The sequence below is a fragment of the Gobio gobio genome (genome assembly GCF_949357685.1).
Source record: "Gobio gobio genome assembly, chromosome: 25".
Lineage (NCBI taxonomy): Eukaryota > Metazoa > Chordata > Actinopteri > Cypriniformes > Gobionidae > Gobio > Gobio gobio.
Genome location: NC_137121.1, coordinates 34,017,586 through 34,042,172, shown reverse-complemented (window position 1 = coordinate 34,042,172; position 24,587 = coordinate 34,017,586). Strand labels below are relative to the sequence as shown.

Here is a 24,587-nt window from a genome sequence, read left to right as displayed (position 1 = left end):
CAGTAGCTGCGACGTTAGCAGGTTTGCTAATTCAGGGATAAATTTCCCTCTTCAACTCAAGACACTGAGCTTTTTAAGTAACATGTTTGCTGATGTCAAATGGACCTTTTTCACAGACTGCGATGGTGCGTTTTAAGTCATCAACATTGTAAATCCCTTTTTTAAATGTACATTTATAATACTATATTTTGTATATTACTTTTGTATCAGATTACAACAAATATTGAACGCTGCTGTGAGGGCGTTTCTAAGTGTTCTGTGGTAGTGGCGGTAAAAAGGACTGCTTTTCTCTTCTGACTGTTATCATTATCCCTATTTTTTCCTCTTCTTGAAAGTTGTGAAAAAGCTATTGTGGAGTTTTTCTTTTGCTATTTGAGCAAATGGGAACACAAAAAATATTTTTAATGTAGTGTCTCATTCACTTCTATAAAAGTTTCCCCAAATATGATAACTTCCGCAGAAATGTGAAAAGGGTCAATTGGGCCACATAGGCAGGGTAGGTTGAAAACTAAATGCATTTTAGATATTGTGTTGGAATAATATTACCAAATAATAACCTGATTTTCATGAAAAGCAAATTAAACGTGGCTGAACTTCCTCCAACTAGAGAGAAAGCAGAACTGTTCACTGAAACGGTTTACGAAAGCAATTCTATAGGTGTGCAGATCCATGTAATGGACACTTAATTGGTCATCATTCACTGAATCGATATTTCTGACCAAAAAAAGTCAGTGACAAATAATATATTTATTGTGGTTTGTTGGTCCAAAGGAGAACATGAATCCATCTAGTATGTGCAGTGCATGTACAGATACAGTCGTCTCGAACTGGTCCACAGACACATGAATACAGTCAAATCTTACACCACACACAAAGAATCTCATGGCTTATAGATGCCAGACTTAAAGTGCTCATCCTCCTGGTCTAGGCTTACCGTCTGAACTATGCCAAGCGAAATTACATAATTCACTAATCTCATTGGATTAGGGGGACAGCAGAGGCGGGGTTAAAGCAGAGGTGTCGGGAAACATTTAACAGCGGTTCTTCTTGAAGAAGCTGATGAGTCCATTGGTGGAGGAGTCGTGGGAATGGACCTCTGCGTCGTCCTGCAGCTCGGGTTCGATCTTCTTGGCCAGTTGTTTGCCGAGCTCCACACTGGTGGGACAGATAAAAAGGTGTCATTCTCTGTAATGTACAGATGCCTGAAACTCTTTAATGTTAGAAATTGCTCCACCTCTAAAAAAGGTGCTTTGCTTCACTTTTTCCTTTTCGTTTCGAATTGTTTCGTTAAAAGGTGAACATTTCAAGCTTTCTATACGCTTTCTATATGTCTGTAGCCACATTTCTATTACCCTTCAAATTGCGCAAATTGAAATTGTGAATCGAAAATACTAGAGATGCTCCGATCAGCATTTTTGGGGCCGATCACCGATTACCGATCACCAAGATCATGATCTGCCGATTGCCGATCACTGCCGATCACAGAATGGCAGGGGAATGGCAATCTTTTATCTATAATCTTGCATAGTTTGCACCATTTGTAGAAATGAAACTAACTCTAAATGAACTGAGTCAAGATCTTGAAGAACCACTAAGTGTTTATTTTAGAAAATGAGATAACTTAAGGCTACTGTGGGCCATCTTTCCCAAATAAATGTATATAATGAATGTATATTATTATCTCACTTAAATATTTGATCATGCAGTGCATTTTTGTTTTTAAAAACAATTTTTCAGGTAGGTCTAACATTAGTATTGAGGTAAGAAATACTAAAGACATTTAATAAGAAATCAAATGTAAATTAATATTGGTCTTCCCTGAATAAATTAGATTAATCCTTACACTTAAGGTTGCAAAAGTTAGTCATTCAAGAGCAGTGAGTGTCATAAAGGTTCATCAAACAACACAAGACAGAGAAACTCAGAGACTGCAGCGGTTTATTCGACAGCTGTCACTTTAAGTGCGAACACGGATACAGTCTTCACTTAAAAATATATATTTTGTTTTATTAAACGCAAAGTTTTTCATTTCAAAAGCATTTCTAAATTCAGTTTATATTTCCAAAAAACGAAATTCCGAGCCAAAATAACGAAGTGGTAAAAAAAAAAAGTTACCACCATGCAAATTCAAACATTTCGCTCGTCTCTGTATGTGGCAATGCGTCACAATAACCTGGCGTATGTAAAAGTCGATCATTCTCTACAGATGGCGCGGTATGTTTGGACAGAAGACGAGTTCTTTATTAAACTCATAAAAGACAATAGAACAAGACAAGACCTTGAAGCAGATCAGAGAGAGAAACACCTCATATGTGCCGCTCAAGTATAAGGGGCTTTCCTTAACCTCAATGCTTGGATAACACACACGTCTCCTTCCATTAAAATAATGGCTAGTGCGGTGGATGGGACATACATAAACCTAACAACATACATGGCATCATTTTTGCATAACATCAGTTAATGGAAACACTGTCATTTCACAATTGTTTTTAGCGACTTTGAGAAAATATCGCAATAGTTTTGCGCAAATCTGTAATGGAAACGCGGCTTGTGAGGCTATAGCATGCTGAGTTTGGGTTTGTTTATGAGACATGTTCAAGAGCAATGCAAGTGATCGCTCAGACGCCTCCATGTCATGATTGTTGTCTGCTATAGCCTATTTGCTTCGTATTTATTAAATCCAGGCAATTGGCTGATGTAACATTGATTAAAATTAAGATACAATTTATACGAAATTCACTTTAAAGAAAGGATTTCTACAAAACAAAACTTAATGAAGTGGTCAAAATCATTTCTGACACACTCGCATCTTTGCACTTTTCATAATCAATATAGCCTAGATGAAATAAAAAAAATAACATTATAATATTTAAACATAAATATGAAACAAAATGCATTGTTTAATGGCATTTACAGGGGCTAGTCAGTGATTTTATTGTAGTCTTAATCCAGAATATCCGTGTTTTTCTCCCAACCACCTGTGTAAAAATCCCCGGCCGATTTACCTACTGTTTGACAAACACCAAGGTCGTGTGGTGCTGTCTGAATCCACATCTCTGAGTTTTCAATAATATCCCTTCAGAATTCACTGTTTATATCCTTTTTGACCACTGCAGAGCACCGTACGGTTGCGCTTCTCTGTAATTTGGATGCATTTAAACCCTCTGGTGCTCTTCGTTTAGGGGTTGCATTGGTTGTCTTCCCGGTCATAAGTGACCGGACAGCTAAAAATTAAACTTCCTCCACCCCAGTAAAAACAATGCAATTTATTTTTCTTCAATAATATTTTTTCTTTTTAATTTTGTATTTTGAGATGATTTGATGGTATTTTGAAATATTTATGCAATAATTATGGTCTATTTTTGCCAAAAAAAATTGTACTTTCTTTTTTTTATTTGTATTATTATTGCAGTATTTCAGGTTAAAATAGAGACAAGGATTTGAATATATATTTTAAAAAAAATCTACAATTTATACAAAATGCACTTTAAAGAAAGGCTTTCTACAAAACAAAACTTAATGAAGTGGTCAAAATCATTTCTGACACACTCGCATCTTTGCACTTTTTTTATAATCAATATAGCCTAGATGAAATAAAAAAAATAACATTATAATATTTAGACATAAATATGAAACAAAATGCATTGTTTAATGGCTACAACAAGTATAGTAGGCTACAGTACAGATAAATGTCATGTCTGAGCGGGATTTGAGTGAACATCATTTTACCGGTGAGCGTTTCATGAGTGGAGGGCTGGCATAGAGCGTCACACACCGCTCCGCTCATTACAGGCTCGTTCTCGTCAGAACGCCCATGTATTATAAAATGGTCGGATTTAAATCGGGCTCATAATTACAGTTAATGTGTCGGGCCGTGCCAGGCTCGGACACAATGTGCACAGGCTCGGGCTTGTTTTTTGAGCCCGATCTAAGCTCTAATTGCTCCATTCCGGTAAAGAGCGGCAAAATGTCACAAACCAATGGATTTTATCCTGATGGATAAAGTCCCATCCTACATTTTTCATAGTTGATCATTCTGTTTTACTCAGAAACACAAATAACATTGTGGAAGTAAATTTGGTTGCAAGCACTCCAAGCACTCAAACAGTCATGTTGACTGTAAAAGCCACATTTTGTCAAAGCTCTGATTGGCTAATTTGTGGCATCTATCAATTTTCATTAAATCAACTGGAGTTGCAAAATACTTTGAATTGGACTCACCCCCACTGATCATAGCTGTTGATATCCCACATCACACCTTGCACAAAGATCTTGTGTTCATACATGGCTGAAACACAAGAACAAATGAGTGTAGGGTCTACAAAACACACATCTACTAAAGGAAGCACTGCTAGAAGAGGTTTTGATACTCACCAACCAGCGCGCCAAGCATGAAGGGTGAAAGTTTCTTAAAGATGATCGAGTTGCTTGGCTTGTTTCCTTGGAAAACCTACAAAAACAAATGTGCCATTACACAAAAACCAATCATATGTACAGGAGTAAAATCTAATTGTACTCATGAAATGCCACAAATAACAAGGCTTCAAACAGTTAGGCTGCATTCGAACATGCCTACTTTCCTACTATATAGTAGGCAAAAAATATACAAGGAAAGAGTAGTCTGCCCGATTGTCACAGTTTGCAAAACAGTAGGCGAAAACATTCTGAAGTGTGCATAAAAAGGATACTTTACTGTTCAATAAGGCCACAGGAGAAGATTTGTAGGTGACACTTTAGAATAATGGTCATTAGTTAACATTAATGTATTAACTAACATGAACTAACCATGAGCAGTACATTTGTTTCTGTATTTGTTCATCTTTGTTAACGTTAGTTAACAGTGCATTAACTAATGTTAACGAGATTTTAATAATGCATTAGTAGATGTTGAAATTAACATTAACAAAGATAAATAAATGCTTTATAAGTGCAGTTCATTATTAGTTAATGTTAACTAATGTAGTTAACTAATGTTAACTAATGACCATTATTCTAAAGTGTTTGTTAATGATGGGTAAGCGAAACAACTTATGTCACATGACAGTAAAGTAAGTACTTCTTCAAAAGAAGCATCTACGATTACAGATGCAGCTTTAACAGACAGGACACTATGAATCTTTATTGTGTAAGTGAGAGGAGTAAATGCTCACATTTAGTCTACAACTATAACATGTTTACACACAACGTCTCACCATGGGGACAAGAGAGCTGTCAGTCAAATAAATGTGAAAAAGTAACTCCGATATTTTGTTGTAAATTTTAAAAGTAATGCGTTACTTTACTAGTTACTTGAAAAAGTAATCGGATTACATAACTTGTAAGTTACTTGTGATTAGTGTTGCTTTCGTCAACGAAAAGTATGACTAAATATCGTCGTCAACGAACCTTTATCACGTGACGAAAACGAGACGAGACACAACGTAAATGCTGGTCATGTGACGATGACTATAATTAAATGTATAATGCAAAATTGTTGACGAATAAAACGAGACTAAATGTGGTTCACAAAATAAAAAGTATGCTAAAATGTCTCTTCATTTTCGTTGACAAAAATTAGACGAGACAAAATGTTATAACGTTATTTAATCTTGTTTAGTCGCGTTATTATTATTATTTTGCAGTATTTCTGTGCGTCGTATTTCTGTGAGTTAACGACAACAAACAAAGTTAAGTCTGACACAGAGAAAGGGGCCAATGGCCGGCCAGACGGGGTTCGTAAGCCCTATTCGGACGGTAATTGTTTCTCCTGCGGTCATAAGGTGGTGTTTTCATCATTTACAGGGGCTAGTCAGTGATTTTATTGTCGTCTTAATCCAGAATATCCGTGTTTTTCTCCCAACCACCCGTGTAAAAATCCCCGGCCGATTTACCAACTGTTTGACAAACACCAAGGTCGTGTGGTGCCGTCTGAATCCACATCTCTGAGTTTTCAATAATATCCCTTCAGAATTCACTGTTTATATCCTTTTAGGGGTTGCATTGGTTGTCTTCCCGGTCATAAGTGACCGGACAGCTAAAAATTAAACTTCCTCCACCCCAGTAAAACCAATGCAATTTATTTTTTTTCAATAATAATTTTTTTCTTTTTAATTTTGTATTTTGAGATGATTTGATGGTATTTTTAAATATTTATGCAATAATCATGGTCTATTTTTGCCATTGAAAATTATTATTTTTTTAAATTATAATTTCTTTTTTCTATTTTTATTATTATTGCAGTATTTCAGGTTAAAATAGAGACTGGGATTTGAATATATATTTTTAAAAAAATCTCAGACTATTTATTATAAAGTTTTAGATATTTTTGTGTGTTAGAAATAGATTTTTCTTTCTGTGAATGTGTTTTTGCAGATTTTCCCATTAATTTCCTATGGGGGTCATTTTTGACCGAAGAGTCACAAGTGGGAGTATTTTTTTATTACCACTTAGCATGCTCGAATCATGCCCTCAATTTTTGTGTGTTTACATACCTAATGCTAGAAAAGTCACCAAGTTTCATATCATTCTGATGAAGCTGTGATTTAAAAAAATTCCAAATGTGGTTCATTTGTTCAGTTTTTCATAGGTGTGTGTGTGTATAAGTGTGTGAGTGGATGTGTCATTATATCACACTCTTGATGTTTTAGAGTGTCTCCCCTTGACTGCTGTGTACTTTTTTTCAGCATTGTGGCCGATTTGTAGATTGTACACACAAATACTCTGTGAATTTTTGTGTTTTTGCCGATTTCCCATTCATTTCCTATGGTCGGTCATTTATGACCGAAGACAATCAATGCTACTTTTTTTTTACGACCAATTAGCATGCTCGAATCATGACCCCAATTTTTTTGTGTGTTTACATACCTAATGCAAGAAAAGTCACCAAGTTTCATATCATTCCGATAAAGCTGTGATTTTTAACATTTCAAAACAGAACATTTTCCGGTCAGAAATGACCGAAGAGCACCAGAGGGGTAAAGATCTAACATTAGACTTGTATTACTGAAATGCTGGCAAGTATTTACAAGAGCAAGATATTTCATCACCGCTCAAAAAAAGAAAAAAGCATGTAAACATTTGAAATGTGCCATTATAACGGCAGCGATTATATATGTTAAAATAACCACAGCATTATGTTTACCTCATAAGCGAATAAGAGGCTGTATTCTCTTATTTCCGCTCATTTCCATGTGGAATAAAATTACATCCTTTATTTTTAGATAAAATATTTTTAATTATAAAATAATAGTGTGTGTGTGTGTGTATTTCTAACATGTTTGGTTGGTAAAATAAATATATGTTGTAAATTCAAATCAGAGTGTATTCCGTGTCTGGAATGGATTTATTCTTGAGTCTATAAGGAAACAAAAATATAATAAGATAACCTTGTTTGAAATGGGTTTGGCTAAAAGAAGATTTTGGTTTTATACTACTAGGTACTTATACTATATTGACTGGGTTAAATAGAATTGCATTACTAAAAAGAGACTAAAATACAATTTTCATTGACTAAAACTAGACGAAAATAGTCATGGATAATTCTGACTAAAATGCTCAAACTTTTAGTCGACTGAAACTTGACTAGACAAAAAAAAGAGTATGAACGTGACTAAAACTAATACAAACTAAAATGACAGCTTGACACAAAGACTAGACTAAAACTAAAATTAAAACAGGCCGCCAAAAACAACACTACTTGAAATGTGTTCGCCCCAACAACACTGATTGTGTCTGTCATTGTATTTCTGTGAATGGCATTTTATACAATTGTGACTACTTGTCTGCAGCTTCATATTCAGAAAACAGGTTTGTGACTATTTTTTGCGAGTGCAAATCTCAACATTCAACTTCAGATTTTCACATTAGAGCTCGGAGTGTAAATTTGAGCGAATATTTATTGTACAAGTTCTTGAATTCTCGAGTTTTGCTACTCTTTTACCTTCATAGTTAACTGTCTGAAAAGTTATATTAGGTGTGTTTGAGTTTGAAGAGTTCAAAAATGTGTACTGCTGGAGTGCCTCCAGGAACACGGTTGGGAAAGGCAAATTAAAGCAGTCTTGGCAAGCATTGTTTATTCAAATGAAAATGTACTGTATGACCTTTGGACCAGAACACAGTGGTGGAAGCGCATTTGTAACGGCATGTCCACGAAGCACCAGACCGCAGCTCAAACACTAAACCAGAGGTCTCTAGTGGGATGAAGATAAACTTTGCAGGACAATGGCTCTCCAGGAGCAAGGTTGAAGACCTCTGCTCTAAACAGATACCGTCCAAAGAGTTATGTATCCACACATGGTTTTCAACTAAAGAATCACTCACTTTATGGGGCAAAAGTTTCTCCAGAGCATCCCCGGACATCCCAGCACCCTGGAGCTCTTTCTTGGCCTCCTCAGTGGTCTTTCCCCTCATCAGAGCCTCCGTCTGCGCCAGGAAGTTTGCCAACAGGATCTACCAGATTCATAAAACGACAGAGAGTGTAATGTAATGCTTATGTGGCGTTCACACCGGACACGATTCGCGCGCGCGCTAATCGCGCGAAGGTGGACGCTTGAACATTTTGAGTTTACTCGCTTCAATCGTGCGTGAAATTTGCGCGAATCACGCGTGACATTCACTGCACAACAGACATAAATTCACGTCAAGGGCGGGGCTTCCGCCAGCCGGCTCGTCGAGAAATGGCTGACATGGGCTGTGTTTACATGTCTTTTTTTTGTTAAAATCTACTGTTAATGTGTGACAAAACGTAGTTTTAAGACTTTTTCAGTCGATAATGTAGTTGTTTAAAGCTCAAATCTGTGGTTTATTTATATAAACAGTGCCTATTTGAACATTTTATCTGCCGTTTTCAGAGTTGTGAGCTCCAGCGGATCAGCGGCGCTCAGCGCTCGTCAAAGCCGGCGAGAGCAACCTTTCCTCGGCCAGTCCTTCTGCCGTCTGCCGCTGGCTCTGATGTCTCTGAGGTATCTCGAGCTATAATTCGTCTTGTAACGGCCGATCTTTGGTCTCATGGATCTATAATTTGTTCCCTGGCAAATCGTTTAGGCTGAGGGCAAAGAGAAGTTTCACTACTTTATATTTTTAGGCTATAACTGTACGTTGCAGTTGTAACGCTAGCCTACTAGCACTGACTTTGAATGTTTGACTGAATTGTTTGCTTTATTTCATGTATAGCTTGTTATATATTACTTATACTTTTGTATTATTGATCATACATAAACGTGCATTTAACAAAAAGAGACTGGGTTGTGTTTCATGTAATTTAATGTTATCACATTGATAATCATATTGTCTGAACCAGATATTAATATATAGATTTTCTCCTCATTGTTGTCACTACTAGAGCAAGCTCCTGATTGGTTAACGCGGCGCGTAATATCCGCCAAAGTTCAGATTTTTCAACTTGAGCGATATGCTCAATTCGCGTCCTTCGCGCCGCCTCATTCGCGCGAATCGCGCCGCAGAATGCCATTTCGCGTCTCTGCATTGACTTAACATGTAAATCACTCGCGCGAATCGCGTACGGTGTGAACGCACCATTAGACAAACACCAACTCAAATAACATGAAATAACATCTGGGGCATCAGATGCCCAAGAGAACCAGAAAACAACGAAACTCGGCGCACCTTATGATGCAGATTATCTCTGATAGGATGCTGACTCTGCGCAGGAATGAGGAAGTCTGCAGGAATCAAGCGGGTGCCTGCGGAGAGAAAGATCTAGCATTATAAACGCATCTCAAATGGACATTAGCATGTCAATTAAAGAAGGAACTAGTCCACAGGGGAGGTTTAGGGTCACAGACCCTGGTGAATGAGCTGGTAGAAGGCGTGCTGTCCGTTGGTTCCTGGTTCTCCCCACACGATGGGTCCAGTGTGGTAATTCACACGAGTGCCAGACTTGGTGATGTACTTCCCGTTGGACTCCATGTCTCCCTGAAAGAACATCAACAACTCAACAGAGTGCCCTACTATCAGAAACAATGATATCACGTAATATACATAAGACCTACCTGTTGGAAGTACGCAGCGAAGCGGTGCATGTACTGGTCATAGGGCAGCAGGGCGTGTGTTTCGGCCTGGAAGAAGTTGACGTACCAGATGCCGAGCAGGGCGAGCAAGACTGGAGCGTTTTGCTCCAGAGGGGCCGAGCGGAAGTGGTTATCCTAAAAGAAAAATACCAGAGAGGTTACTTCCAGAAACGAAAGGGTTTAGAGAGACAGAATCCTTGATCGAACCTTTTCAGACATTGTGAGAAAGGAGGTGATGCTGCAACGTATATTATGAGAACAGTAAAGAGATTTTTCGACTGGGGCACTTTAACACAGTGTGGAGTGTAGAGTTATTCTCCTCTTGTGTACTGGCATAATATATTGTGCTTACCATCCAGTGAGCACCAGCTAGAAGTTGCTCAAAATTGTCGAAACCTACAAGACAACAACAAAAAATAGTTACTGGAACATTCATTAGCGCAAGATGCTGCATTAGGGGTCTTTCACATTAGATTCAGGCAGAAGTTAGGCCAGAAACATACACTACACAAGAACATAAACATGAATGTTCGACCAAAACAGAGAGTGCAGCTCATATATTAATGTCTGCGCAGGGCTCCAGACTAACATTTGAGTTCTACAGATATTGGCGCCAGCACCTAATTTGGTGGCGCTGGTGATTACCTTAATCATAAAGATAATTTACTCATACGGTTATTGTTTAACATTAATAAGTGCAGTTACTAATAATATTACATGCTTACTTATTGGAAATTTGAAAGTAAAGCACATGTAAATATTCTACTCTTATTAAATGTACCATTGTTCTTCTATAGTCTCACACTGAACTGACCGACAGCTTCAGCGATTATAAAAGTTTGTTTGTCACGAAGCGTTAGTTTTCCTAAATCTTTTCACTTTTAGTTTTACAAACAGCCACATTAAAAAAATTACAATAAAATTGGACAATATTTAAAGCTTTGAAGTGTTGGAAAAAAGTGTGAAGCACTTTAAAAAGTCCTTGAATTTCACACTCAAAAGTTCGCATGAACCCTGAAATGAATAATGTCAAAACGTTCGATTATTTCTGCCAACATTTTTACAGTTGGAGTTACTACATTTAATCCATGGTGAATATTGGGGATTTTTTGTGGACTGGAGAGCCTTATATAACCTGTTCATTCATGGCACAATATTTCTCCTGGTTTATACATACTATTTGTTGTTGGATATTGATAAATGTGCCATATGTGGAATTTTAAACCTACAAGTAAGTATATTTTTATGAAAGTGCCCATTATAATGGGGTAATAGGCTTTTTTAGGACATCATTGGGCAGGATGTGAAATAAAAATTATTAAAATATTTTTTTTTTTTTCAAATATAAAAACAGAGAAAACACCGGGATATATACCGTGTATCGCCATTCAACCAAAAAATACAGAGATATTATTTTTTTGGCCATATCGCCCAGCCCTATCTGATACCTGTAGTTTATAAATGAGAATAATTCGACAAATTTAAATGAACACCAGAATGGAGTCAGGTGGTTGAAGGAGACATTTGCAAGAATAATTAGTAATGGCAGTTTAAAAAAAAAACATGATTTTGGGAATGGTGTTGATGAATCGGTCACAATAGGGCCGGTATCATGGATTAAGAAAGTAGTATCAATTATGATTTAACGTTGACTTTAAAGGGTAAGTTTACTTCCGGCGGTCAACGGTACGCAAATCGACTTACAGTAAAAGAGTAACCCTTGACCCTTGACCCTTGAAGTATGCGTATTGACAAACCCAGAAGCGCAGAGGATAGAGCAAAACAACACACCGGTCATGAATTAGAGTCTAAAACGAGAATTTTTAAAGAGAAATGGCGGAGGATTTTGATATAAGAGAAGAGGGGCTTGAGTTTGTTTCCCAGCCCGAGGCGTCAAAGCTTCAGATGCTCCTGTACATCACGTCAGGGGTCACTCTTTTTCCGTAAGTCGACTTGCGTACCGCTGACCGCCGGAAGTTAGTTATTTTAGTCTATAAAGTTTTAAATATGGATATTCTTCTTACACAAACGCATCACTTCGCTTCAGAAGGCCTTTATTAACCCCCAGAGCCATGTGGAGCAGTTATATGATGAATAGATGCAGTTTTATGATGGATAGATGCACTTTTATGGACTTCAAAAACGACCCATCAAGTCACTGCCATTATAAAGCTTGGATTAGCCAGGACATTTTTAATATAACTCTGATTTTATTCGTCTGAAAGAAGAAAGTCATATACATCTTGACTTGAGGGTGTGTAAACCATGGGCTAATTTTCATTTTCGGGTGAACTAACCCTTTAAACGAGTTTAACTTGCTCAAATCTAAAAAGAACAAACTTAGTGACCATGGTTATGCTAATGCCAGTTATAGCGCCCCCCTCTGGTGATGCAGAGAATGCCACACTCTACACTTGAATTGCGTTTTTTATTTTATGTTTAACACAACAAATCAAACTAGCATAGCTATACATGTTTTTGTGTTCACACACAGCATGTTTAAGGCCTTATGGGACAGACATACCTATGTGCAGTGCAATGGACAGACCGATAGCCGACCACAGCGAGTAGCGCCCGCCAACCCACTAAAACAAGAGCATTCAGAAAATCAGTCTGGGGTTTTGAGAAGCAATATGCCAATTCAGAAATAATAAGGCATTTAAACAGAACTAGCAATCATGCATTACATTCTCGTGCAATTTTAAGAATACTCACGTCCCAAAACTCAAACATGTTGTTGGTGTCGATACCAAAGTCCTTGACTTTTGGCTGGTGTGGAGACAGGAAACGCATCAAAGCTTTGTACAGATAAATCAACTTTACTTTTAACAATGACATAACGCAGTACTTACTCCATTTGTGGAAAGAGCCACAAAATGCTTGGCCACAGTAGATGTCTGAAAATATACAAACACAGATTTAGACCAATGGAAACTTGCCATTTAGGAGAGTTGCAGCGGTTTGTAAAGGTACTAACATCTTTAGCGACTTTGAGGAACCATTCTCTGGCCGTCTCAGCGTTAGTGATGGTCTCCTGGGTGGTGAACGTCTGAAGCGCAGAACATATTAAGAAAATTAACTTCTACCGATTCTGTTTAAAGGGTTAGTTCACCCAAAAATTAAAATTCTGTCATTAATTCCTCACCCTCATGTCGTTGGACACCCGTAAGACCTCCGTTCATATTCGGAACACAAATGAAGATATTTTAGTTGAAAGCTGATGGCTGAGAGAGGCTTCAGATAGGCCTCCATTGGCATTCAGTACATTTACACTCACAAGACCTATAAAAGGCTCTTAAAACGTCGTTACAAAGTCCATCTCACCACATTGGCTCTACAATAATTTTACGATGCGACGACAATCGTTTTTGTGCGCAAAAAAAAAATCAAAATAACACCTTTATCCAGCTTGTTCTTGTCTTCCGTGTGTGCCTCCACGACGCATGCGCGAGAATATGACGTAGCGCCGGCGTTCGGGAATCCATGAAATGCACTTTAACCCCATTTTGAGAACTACGCCGAGACCTAAAGCACGATCAATGTAGAATCCAACAGCTTAGACACGCGCGTCTTCATCTGCTTGTGAACAAATCGCTTCTGGGTCATGTGTCCGAACGCCGGATCTGCGTCATATTCTCGCGCATGCGTCGTGGAGGCACACACGGAAGACAAGAACAAGTTGGATAAAGGTGTTATTTAGATTTTTTTTTGCGCACAAAAACTATTGTCGTCGCATCGTAAGATTATTGTAGAGTCACTGTGGTGAGATGGACTTTGTAACGACGTTTTAAGTGCCTTTCATGGGTCTTGGGAGTGTCAATGTACTGAATGCCAATGGAGGCCTATCTGAAGCCTTTCTCAGCATCAGCTTTACACTAAAATATCTTCATTTGTGTTCCGAATATGAACAGAGGTCTTACGGGTGTCCAACGACATGAGGGTGAGGAATTAATGACAGAATTTTCATTTTTGGGTGAACTAACCCTTTAACACAAATGCACTGTATCCTTTACTGTGGTTTCAGAATATGGTTTATTCAGGTCGTGACCTTGGAAGCGATGATGAAGAGGGTGGTCTCAGCGTTAAGCTGGGCGAGGGTCTTGGCCATGTGCGTGCCGTCGATATTAGAGACGAACCAGACATTGGGTCCTCCTTTAGAGTACGGCTTCAGAGCTTCAGTCACCATCAGAGGACCCTGAAGAACCAGTCAAAACATGAACATTATTCCACACATTATATTGTTTATGATTAGCAGAGCTGACTCGATGAGGCCTGGCCTTTGACATTATGCACTTTCAATCCAGAATCACACAGTGGAAGAGGCGACACTTGATATGATAAACATAACCATGACTGTAACGATTATATCGTTTTATTATAAACTCTAGATTCTACTGGAGCTGCCCAACTAAGAGATAACTAAATCTCCATCATCGGTCATTTACGATGTGTGTAAACATCCATCGGCTCTCAGGAAACACGGGGTAAACTCACCAAGTCAGAACCTCCAATGCCGATGTTCACGACATCAGTGATGGCTTTACCACTGAAGCCTTTCCACTCGCCACTGCGCACTTTCTGCAGAATAACACACACATACACAATGACAATATTCAGGAGTTTTCAGTCAGCTGGCTTTGAAAATAATGATCAATTACATCAAAAATATATGCTTTAAAACGCATATGGTGAATTCTAAATACCAAGTGCACTTATGATTTTAACCTTTTAACCTTCATCCCTATTTTTGAGAATTTTCTGAAAATGACATAACCCCCAAAAAATGTCTGCAGCTCTTAACCCTCAAGCCAGCCTCGCATAACAGCCCTTAATCCCTTCTTTGTGGACACATTTGGGCATCAGATTCCCCAAAAAATTGATAAATGTTATATCACCATCTTTGATAAAATAAATTCTATCAATTTATGCCTCGTTTTGGTGATTTTTGGGGTATTAATTAATTTATTTACCTCTAAATGTACCATATATGTAAAATATGCTTATTTTTATGTTATATTTAATATTTCTTTAACTTCAGTAAAAAAAAAACTTAAAAAAAACATATCAGCAAGTTCAGAGAGCCAAAACCTAAAAATGTGGTGACTTTGGTGACATCTGGTGACCTATGATGGTATTAATTTCTTTTTAAAGCTACAATATCAATAGCCATATGGGCTGAACTCTGTAAACCAATGTTTTAACAACATTTATTTTTTATCGCCCAGTTATTGGCCCATTTAATTCCTTTGTTTGTGTATGTGTGAGTGACTGTTTTATTTGACAAAAATAAAAAAATAAACACTCACTCTGTTATAGGCTCATTCAATGGCTTTCAATCAATGCTTTTGTGGATGTGTGTGTGTGTGCGTGTGCGTGTGTGTGTGTGTGTGTGTGTGTGAGCCACATTGAGAATGTTGTATAGGTCTGCATTGTGTTGGATTTATAGATTTTTATTGGAAACTTTTTTTTTTATTTCCATTCATTCCTATGGGTGGCCATTTTTTATCCACAAAGGCGGGATTAAGGACTTTTTTTTTTCAAGCACTTAACATTGTAGAATCGAGTCAATTTTTTTGTGTGTTCAGGTGGCAAATTTAGGAAAAGTAGCCAAGTCTTGACCGCCCAGATTAAAACATTTTTTTTTTTTTTTAACTTAACGATTTTGCCGTCATTTGTCCAGAAGATGGCTTTAGGGTTAAACCCTATGGTCTATATTCATAAACCTGGTCTTATTTTAAACTAGACACTTGACATGTTGTTACCCAAGAGTCATAATAACTCAAAGTAGTATAGGAACAGAGTAAAACAAGGTCAAATATACATGTAAGGGACTCATGTTTTTTCAATTGAAATTCACATCGAGAAAAATTGATGAGACTTTAATGTTAAGAGCCTGAAAATAACCTAAATATAAAACCAAATATAATGTCTGATCATGTTTTGATTCAAATTTGAGGATGATTCTCTCAGAAATGTAGCTTCTGTAAGCTTTTATGTCAAGAAAAGACTAGGCGTCCTTTCAAAAAGGACATTTATTTCAGAACATTTGTAATTGTAAAGAGTAGTTTTTCATTCAAATAAATATGCAATAAACTGCTAATTATAATGGATATTAATGGATATAATGGATGCCTGCGATTGAAGGAGAGAGACGAGGGAGGGCTTAGTAATACTGGAAGAGTCTATGCTTGCAGGCATATCACCAGAAACGCATTAGAATCAATATTTCATTGAAAATGGACATGATTGATTCCTCCGACTCAAAACGCTCAAGCAAACAAAGGAGGATTTTTTGTTTTTTTCCCCATTGTTTTGGATTAAAAAGTGGGATGCATTTTGAAGAGTGGACCCTTACACTGACAATGTATGCTGCTGTTTTTCCGATTTGTCCGATCTGATCTGATCCTTCATGGCATGCATCAAAACGGTTTAATGCACTGGAATGCATGGATTATTCATTACTTGTTTAACAATAAATCCTCATTGGCGGAAAAAAAAGTGTAATACATAACAAGTGGGTTGTTGTGACATGCATGTTCACTCACATGGCAAAAGGCCTTCATCTGCTCCAGGACCCTGTTGACCTCCGGCATCACGTCTTTGCCGTCCACCGCGATGGGAGTGTTGGAGCGGTTCCTCAGGGCGGTGTGGAGAACAGCACGACCCTACACACCAACACACAGAGACCTCGGGTTTAACAAAGACACACAAAGCTCCTATGCTCCCTTTGCATATTGACAATTAGCCTACAATTAGTGTTAATTGATATACACAGATCAGGAATAACATTATGACCACCTTCCTAATATTGTGTTGGTCACCCTTTTGCTGCCTAAACAGCCCTGACCCGTCGAGGCGTGGACTCCACTAGACCCCTGAAGCTGTGCTGTAGAATCTGGCACCAAGATGTTAGCAGCAGATCCTTTAAGTCCTATATGTTGCGAGGTGGGGCCTCCATGGATCGGACTTGTTTGTTCAGCTCATCCCACAGATGCTCGATTGAATTGGATTGAGATCTGGGGAATTTGGAGGCCAAGTCAACGCCTCAAACTCGTGCTCCTCAAACCATTCCTGAACTATTTGTGCTTTGTGGCGGCGCATTATCTGCTGAAAGAGCCACAGCCACAGGGAATACCGTTTCCATGAAAGGGTCTACATGTAGGGCCCTAATAAATCAGTTTTAATTTTTCCCAAATTAAAATTGTTCTGGATTACGTTTTTTTTCCTTGTCTAATTTTTGGACTCCCATTTTAATGGTTAAATAAAATTTTAGTAATCAAAAAGCATGTCTAATTAATTGAAATCATGAAACTTATACAATTCAACAATCATTTTTTAAAAGTTTAAAAAAAGAAAAAAAAGAACGTTTAAGGCCCTATGAAATAACTTCTTCCCATAGTGCACCTGGTGCCATGTGTTCCCCAGGTAAGAGACGCACACACACCCGGCCATCCTCGTGATGTAAAAGAAAACGTGATTCATCAGACCAGGCCGCCTTCTTCCATTGCTCTGTGGTTCAGTTCTGATGCTCACGTGCCACTGTTGGTGCTTTGGGCGGAGGTCAGAGGTCAGCATGGACACCCTGACGGGTCTGCGGCTGTGCCGCCCCATACACAACAAACTGAGATGCTCTGTGTATTCTGACACCTTTCTATCAGAACCAGCAGTAACTTCTTGAGCAGTTTGAGCTCCAGTAGCTCGTCTGTTTGATTGGACCACACGGGCATTAGGCTTGCTACGATAGTCGGTGTTACCGGTGTCCAGACTCAACACCGGTTACATCACTTGCCCACCGTGGCACCGCCCACCGTCTTTTTGATTTTTTTATAGTAATAAAATAATTTAGTTCAGTTAGAGAACAGACAATACAAATAAAAACTGAACGTATCTGCTTAATAAAGCAGGATCCGACCGTGAGTCTCGGCAGCGGCAGGAGTCATTCATCAGATTTAAGAGTGAGGAGCTGACGGAGATGATCGCGGAAGATTTGGTTTCAAAGCGAAACGTAAAAGCGCCTATTTAAGGGAGTTTGTCATTTGTTGTGTTTTTCATTAAAAATAATAGGCTAATGAACCCACAATTCAAGCAACCCGCAGCCGAATTGGCGCTAATTCAAAACCGAAAGTAAAATGTGCACGGCCGCACAGAGCGCGCATTGTTCACTTTCGCCTGGCTCCGCAGTGTGAGCCTCCGCTACGCTGACTGCGCGCATTTATTTGTGCCGCGCGCACCCTCGCGCTCGTGCGGGCGCGTCGAGTATAAACAAGGCTTTACAGACGAACTGTTATTCATTCATGGCGTGCATCTCAATCATAGACTGATCAATGCTTGATCAGTGCCCTGACTACTGAACTAGGGAACTGATTGAGACGCACCCATGGCCTCACAGAGCGCGCATTTACAGACGAGCTGTCAGTCACGGTGTGCGCGCACTGGCGCGTTTTCAGTTCAGAGCGGTCGTGTGCATGTTACTTTCGGTTAGATAGAATTAGTGATTTAAAAGCCTCCGCCGGTGATACCGGTATTACTGGTGTTGTCACACATCAATTAACCGGTGGGAAAATTTCCTCACCGTCACATCCCTAACGGGCATCAATGAGCCTTGGCCGCCCATGACCCTGTGGCCGGTTCTCCACTGGTCCTCCATGACCCTGTGGCCGGTTCTCCACTGGTCCTCCATGACCCTGTGGCCGGTTCTCCACTGGTCCTCCATGACCCTGTGGCCGGTTCTCCACTGGTCCTCCATGACCCTGTGGCCGGTTCTCCACTGGTCCTCCATGACCCTGTGGCCGGTTCTCCACTGGTCCTCCATGACCCTGTGGCCGGTTCTCCACTGGTCCTCCATGACCCTGTGGCCGGTTCTCCACTGGTCCTCCATGACCCTGTGGCCGGTTCTCCACTGGTCCTCCATGACCCTGTGGCCGGTTCTCCACTGGTCTTTCCTTGGAGCACTTTTGATAGAGACTGACCACTGCAGACCGGGAACACCCCACAAGAGCTGCAGTTTTGGAGATGCTCTGACCCAGTCGTCTAGCCATCACAATTTTGTCAAACTCACTCAAATCCTTACGCTTGCCCATTTTTCCTGCTTCTAACACATCAACTCTGAGGACAAAATGTTCACTTGCTGCCTAATATATCCCACCCACTAACAGGTGCCATGAGGAAGAGATATTCAGCGTTATTCACTTCACCTCATAATGTCATAATGAGGTCATAATGTTATGCCTGATCGGTGTCACAAAAAAAGACAGAACAGCCAGTGAGAAAAAGAAAAATGTTTTTCCTGAGATATTATTACCTCAGTGAAGTTGATCTTTTCTCCTGCAAACATCTTCTCTCTGGCCTCTTCAACGCCCACTGATCGAGCCTAATCATGAGGAAAGAAAACGCTTCATGTGACTCAGAACTTGTGCAAACATGCATACAAAGAGCTATAAAAATACCAATTGTGTATTTCGTCTCGCTGTGATTACTAAGAGAAATCTGCTGCATCATAGTGATTTCGCTCTGCAGTCGCTACTCTGATTGGCCGAAGGCAGGAAGTACAGAATCAGGTTAAAAAGTTTACTTCCATTTCTGCACGTACAGCATCTAAGTCGGGGCTCTCCAAACTCGGTCCTGGAGGGCCACTGTCCTGCAGAGTTTAGCTCCAGACCCAATTACAACACCTGAACCAGCTAAACTGTGTCTTACTTGGGCCTAGTTAGACACTGATTAGCTGGTTCAGGTGTGTTTATTTGGGGCTGGAGCTAAACTCTCCAGGACCGAGTTTGGAGAGCCCTGACTTAAAGCTTCAAGATGCGACTAAATCAGAAATACTTGAGTTTAAAAGAGTGCAAAGACTGTTTTTTATGGAGAAACTATCAATTTAAGTGTACTTAGTTCTTTACATAACCTTTCAAACAAAACTGACGTATACTTCGGTCTCCTCACAGCATGTCAACACTGCTCACGTGTGTCCCAGTGACACCATCTATTTCCAGCAGCTTTTAGGACACATGCATTAAGCCAATTAACATCTGGAGATGGACACACACACACGAGAGGTTTAAAGATGCTTAGCTGGGCTAAGTCTAAAGAGAGATTACAGTAACGGATTTTTAATAGCAACACCCTGGACCATGACTGTGTGAGCGGTACCATGTCGAAGAGCATCTTCAGCACTTCTTCACTGATGAGGTTCTTGGAGTAATCCAGCAGAATGTCTCCGTCCTCTGTGGTCAGCTCCAAACTGCACACAAGACCAGAGCACACACGCCGTTAGCATATACAAAAGCTGTATTATTATTTGTTTGATTTTACATGGATAATCCAGGAACATCATTCAGGCGTGGTGTACATGCGAGTGGCAGGATCTTAGCGATGTTTAGACTGGGAAAGGGAAATAAACAGATGAGGAAAGATGAATGGGCCGGTTGAGAAGCGTATTGGCAGCCACACAGCGCTCGTGTTTTAAACACGGACTCTCGCATGCCACACGACTCTGGAAATGGAATTATATATTTGTATTATTCTTTTCCCCCCTCAGCACAGCTGGACAGTGAGCCGAATCAGCGGTTTGAATCGCCAAATTTCAGCAGTTTGACACGCGATTCAAACTGCTGAATCGACTCACTGATTCATAACGCTTCGAAGCTTCATGAGGCCGTGTTTTGAAATCGTCATCACTATACAAGTCGTTATTTAGGGTTTTTTTGCGCACAAAAACTATTCTCGCCGATTCATAAAGTTATTGTAGAACCACTGTAGTGAGATGGACTTTGTAACGACGTCTTTAGTAGCTTTTAAGGGTCTTGAGAGTGAACTGTGCATTGTGCCAATGGAGGCCTTTCAGAGCATCAGATTTACACTAAAATATCTTCATTTGTGTTCTGAAGATGAACGGAGGTCTGACGGGTGTCGAACGACATGAGGGTGAGGAATTAATGACAGAATTTTTGGGTGAACTAACCCTTTAACATTTACCCTTTAGCTTGTTAGATCACATTTATTTATTAAAGGGCTCTACGTTTTTTGGTTGCTTTTTAATAAAATGTAATAAAAATAAAAAATCAATTAGAATCAAGATATTAGAGGAAAGAATTTAACAAATTTACAAATGAAGCAAGGTTTTTCATAACTATTGATTTTTATTTATTTGAGCTTCATTCGAAATTTAACCCATTCAGGTATCTCACACACACACACACACACAGGGAGGACAGAGTGAAAGGGGAAAGCTCTCCTTCATTTTGGAACTAGCTGATGCTCAATCTCATCCTCTTCTTCAAAGTCACTGTCAGACTCTGAATGTTCAGAAATGTGATCCTCACACACTGAAAGCTCTTCCTCTTCGAACTCCGGTCCTGGATAGCCTCAGTCCTGCAGAGTTCAGTTCCAACCCTGATCAAACTCGCCTGCCTGTAGCTTTCGAACCCTTCAGACCTAATCAAGATGTTGTGTTTGATTAGGGTTGGAGCAAAACTATGCAGGGCCGATGTCCACCACTCCTGCTCTCCATCATCAAACGCTTCACTCGCTTCCAGAATAATCGCAAGGCCCTCAGAGCATCACATCTTGATCAGTTGTGATAAGGAACCACACTGGGAAAGCTATGTTTATTGTGTCCCGCCCCCAATTTGCAGCCGGGATAGAGTGTGAGAAAATAAAGCTTGGTTCCCGCAAGTCAGAGGGTAAGATGTGCGGGACAGTGAGAGCAGACCGTGCTGGTGTTTGAACAACCTTGTGCGGGACACAAAACACACACACGTCTGGTTCACTATCTTTGTGGGGACTCTTCATAGACATCATGGTTTTTATACTGTACAAACTGTATATTCGCTCTCCTTGCACTAACCCTACCCATCACACACACACAAACCCAAAACTACAAGCTTTTTTTTTTTTTTTAACTCATTCTGTATAATTTATAAGCTTTTTTCCTCATGGGGACCTCAATTTATGTCCTCACGGTGACACGAGTGCCCATGAGTCAGTGTGCATTCAAGGTGAAGTCCCCACCAGGATAGAAAAACATGAACACACACACACACACACACACACACACTAACAGCAGGCCCATATTATGTGAAGGTACAGGACGGAATGAATGTACACAGGACCTACAATTTCCACACTTTTATTAGTCCCGGGTCCAGTGGACCCGAACATCCTGTGTGTAATATAAATGTGTGTGTGTGTGTATGGGTACAGTGTGTGGTCAGTGAAAATGTGTTCTGATGTTCTTCACATAAAATGAGGCAATGAGTTTGAAAAAATAATTAATCGTATCATTTTTCTTTTGATAAAAAACGAAAACGGGTCCCACAGACCCGAACACCATACAAGGGTTAAACAGATTAATAACAGTAATGGTTTTAAATGGTTTAAGATTATACACTCACTACACGTTCAGCACATCATTCACAGCACTGCAGTGTGTGTGTGTGTGTGTGTGTGTGTGAGAGAGGGAGTGTGTGTGCAGAGAGGCACGTACTCCATGCTGCTATAGCGCCCTCTGTTGACCAACACCTATAAACCCTCTACTCGGAGAATAACTGAGTACTAACACACACACACACACACCCCCCTTCATGGACCCTCAATACATGAGCATTACATCCAGAACAGCTCAGAACATCCAACAGGAAAAGAGTTGTGTGAACATGCAACATAACACACAGAAGCATCGCAGTAGAGGATGTGATACTAATACTTTGTGGGATTGCATAAGCAGTGAAAGCGCTTGAGAAATGCCTGATCATGCGCATTTAATGAAACGGTCCTACCAGAAACTGGTACACACACATCCACATGAGAGCTGTGTAATGAGTGTGTGTACAGCTAACACACACATCAACAATGACCAGTGACCTTGTTATGTGTGTTGCTGCTAAAATGGATATGTTTACACTGATTTAAAGCAAAGGCAATAGTTAACTGCTATCAGGGCATTAATATGAAGGTTATAAAGCAGGTGCAACAGTTCTGAGGGCGGAAGCTGGAGCTCCAGGCGATTGGCCTGATGTGGCAATAATAACCTTGCGACGTCTATGTGGAAATCAAGGGTAACATAACGCGCACTCTCGTGATATGCGCACATACACACTCATATAAGCCCTCATATTACATGACAAGAACATTAAGATGCTATCTCATTAAACTAGTACATAAATGGTGTTGCATACAAGAGATTTGCTCATTTAGGCCTTAATAAATAACCAAGACGCAAGTGCTACTTCTGCTGATGCGACGCGGGCGCGCGCTCGGTGAGATGAAACATCTTCGCACTGAATGTGTATCCGAGCTCGCGCGCGTATCGGAAGCGCGTTTGATGTGTATTTCACCTGAACTTGTTGAATCTGTCAGAGTCGGCCTCGAACATCTGCCTCATGTTGAGGTTTCCTGCGTTGGTTTTGTACCATTGCTCCAGTTTGCGGTAGGTCGGGTCGTTGTTGAGCCCCATGATGGAAAGGTGCCGCTGTTCTTCGGTCCAAAGCTGCTAAAGTGAATTACAAGCGTTCACGCACTCGTTCAGTGAAGAGAAGCGTGAGGAGGAAGTGTGCAATGACAAATCCTGACAGTCACGCCCCTCACGACTCTGACACGCCCCTCACACAGCAGCGAATCCTGCGCAGCCCCGCCCACTGGGACACGTCACCGACTACGCTTATGTAATGTAAACAGACAGTAAATAATTTGACAACTTCATTTTCAGGTGTAATCCTTTACAATGTGTTAGTATTACATTTGTAAGCTACACTTGTGTGATTTAATATTTATTATAAGGACAGCCTTAATAACTTCCCTTTTATGGAGCTACACTGTTATTATTAAATGATTATGAAATAATAAATCACCATTAGTAACATCAGTCGACAACATTGCTAGTTTGGCACCCCCACACAGACTATTATCACTATTCCTAGTACATTTAAATGTTAATATGAAATGTGTTGTTTTTTAACTTTTTAAGTTATAATGATCATAAACTTGAAATGTTACATTGTATGACATTTTCAAGTTTTTTAAGTGTGGTTATACAGGGTGTCTACAGATATGAACAAGTTAAGACTTTTTAAGACCTTTTTAATACCACTTTATGTGAAATTTAAGACCAAACCTTTGATGGAAATACACATTATATTACATACGTAATATTTCATGCATTTAATGTAAAAAGAAAACACAATATCCCCCTGAGACCCGAGCATAGCATTTTGTTAACTGTAGTGGATATTATGTTATTGTGATATTCTTGGAATGGTTTTACGGTTGTGTTAAAAAATAAAGTTGAAAGAATGTTCCAAATAAATGTTCGAATGTTTGAATGTTGTATTGTTAATCAAATTTAGGTGGAAAGAACGTTATGCTGACCTTGAGAAAACGTTCCAGGAATGTTACGCTAACCTTAAGAAAACGTTACAGGAACATAATGCTAACCTTAAGAAAATGTTAAAGGAACGTTATGCTAACCTTAAGAAAACGTTAAGAAAACGTTAAAGGAACGTTATGCTAACCTTAAGAAAACGTTACAGGAACATTATGCTAACCTTAAGAAAATGTTAAAGGAACGTTATGCTAACCTTAAGAAAACGT

At 39.5% G+C, this 24,587-nt stretch overlaps 1 protein-coding gene across 1 annotated transcript; it reads right to left on the bottom strand.

Annotated features, from left to right (window-relative positions):
- Positions 1 to 727: 727 nt before the first annotated feature.
- Positions 728 to 23,610, bottom strand: gpia (glucose-6-phosphate isomerase a). The gene is made up of 18 exons (XM_079810364.1): positions 23,336 to 23,610; positions 20,151 to 20,241; positions 19,309 to 19,377; positions 16,553 to 16,672; positions 14,502 to 14,585; positions 14,056 to 14,202; positions 12,985 to 13,056; positions 12,860 to 12,904; positions 12,723 to 12,776; positions 12,532 to 12,592; positions 10,360 to 10,403; positions 9,990 to 10,142; positions 9,783 to 9,912; positions 9,604 to 9,680; positions 8,299 to 8,427; positions 4,375 to 4,450; positions 4,222 to 4,288; positions 728 to 1,155 (listed from the first exon to the last, which is right to left on the bottom strand). Exons 1-18 carry the CDS (start codon positions 23,452 to 23,454, stop codon positions 1,032 to 1,034), a joined length of 1,662 nt encoding a protein of 553 aa, XP_079666490.1. The 5' UTR covers positions 23,455 to 23,610; the 3' UTR covers positions 728 to 1,031.
- Between the last annotated feature and the right edge of the window lie 977 nt (positions 23,611 to 24,587).

Excerpts from the sequence above, each read along its gene's own strand:
- gpia (XM_079810364.1), bottom strand. The coding sequence starts at position 23,454 with ATGGGGCTCAACAACGACCCGACCTACCGCAAACTGGAGCAATGGTAC. Across the intron at positions 10,404-12,531 it reads GTCCATTGCACTGCACATAG|GTTTCGACAATTTTGAGCAA; the intron begins GTATGTCTGTCC and ends GTTGTCTTGTAG. Across the intron at positions 10,143-10,359 it reads TAGCTGGTGCTCACTGGATG|GATAACCACTTCCGCTCGGC; the intron begins GTAAGCACAATA and ends TTTTTCTTTTAG.